The following is a 1,132-nucleotide window of genomic DNA, read 5'->3' as shown; positions in this document are numbered from 1 at the left end:
GGGCTGTGCCGTTATGTCCAGCTCTCTGAAGCGCCCCTGTGTGACTGCTCCAGCCTTGCCTCCCCGGGGACGGGCTGGCTCTGTGGGGCAGGACCCGGAGGGACTAAGCGGCACATCCCTGGGGAGCAGCTGCTGGGCTCGCTGCCCTGCTCCGCTCTCAGGCTGCGGTGTGCTTGTTGCCGGTCACCCGGGCTCAACATAGCCCAGGGCCCCTGTTCAGCCCTGCTGTGACCTCCCCTGAAGGCAGAGGAAGAAGCTGCGTCCAGGATCAAGACGTTGCCCGCTTAGGACCAGCTCTTGCTGGGTTGGGCCCCTGCTCAGCTCTGGGATGAGCTGGAAGGATGGCTGAGCTGTCCGAGGAGCTGGATGTGCTCAGAGCTCTGTGGGGGGGGGTGAGGGGCAACGTCAGCCCTGAACTTGCTGCATGGAGCAAGAGCTGGCAGCCTCCCTGCAGAGAGGTGGCCCGGAGCCTGGGTCTGCCCTGTCCCCCGCCTGGTACTGCTCCCGAGAGGCTTTTGCTGGGGCTGCCTGCCTGGTGCGTGCCCCAAACCCCTCCCTCTGCTGACTTCTTACCCCCAGTGATGGCTGATGAGCTCAGTGACCTGCTGCGGGAGTTTGATGAGGTGATGGAGGACTTTGACAGAGGCCCCGCGTGTCAATACGAGCAGCACCTGGAGGAGCTGAAGAGGAAAGCGGGACACAGCGTGTACGACAGTGGCATTGATGAGCTGGAGAGTGAGTCTGGGGCTGGGGAATGAGGATTCCTGGGGGAGGACGGTGTCCATCGGGATGGAGTTGCTTTGGGAGCTCTGGGGTTCCTCTGTGGTAAACCGGGGAGCCTCCTGTTTTTCCTGCCTCTGAGTTGCCCGCCTGACTCATCTCTCGAGGGCTGGATTAGGAGCATGGGACGATGATGGGGGATCATCACCTGATGATCCTGGCCCAGGGCCTGCCAACATTTGCTGGGGCTTCTTCTGCTGGGTTGGCTGCTGCAGGACTGCACGAGGCTTGAGATAACCGGGAGCTCAGAGGGAACCAGTTCGCTGTAATAACCCTGAGGAGTCCCCGTGGCCGTGCCCAGGCAACCTCTGGTGCTGTTTGGCCTGGCAGAGAAGCTCAGTTCCCTTTTTCC

General features: G+C 62.3%; 1 protein-coding gene across 1 annotated transcript in view; it reads left to right on the top strand.

The window, feature by feature from the left end:
* The first annotated feature begins 578 nt into the window (after positions 1–578).
* The window catches only part of LOC103925895 (regulator of cell cycle RGCC-like), a 4,002-nt gene continuing 3,448 nt past the window's right edge, over positions 579–1,132 (top strand). The window contains exon 1 of the mRNA XM_009334695.1: positions 579–735. Within this exon, the coding sequence (XP_009332970.1) occupies positions 582–735 (154 nt within the window). The 5' untranslated portion in view covers positions 579–581. The remainder of the gene's footprint in view (positions 736–1,132) is intronic.

This window comes from Pygoscelis adeliae, unplaced genomic scaffold (assembly GCF_000699105.1).
Source record: "Pygoscelis adeliae isolate BGI_AS28 unplaced genomic scaffold, ASM69910v1 Scaffold412, whole genome shotgun sequence".
NCBI lineage: Eukaryota > Metazoa > Chordata > Aves > Sphenisciformes > Spheniscidae > Pygoscelis > Pygoscelis adeliae.
The sequence above is the reverse complement of the archived record's forward strand: the minus strand, read 5'-3'. Positions and strand labels throughout refer to the sequence as shown.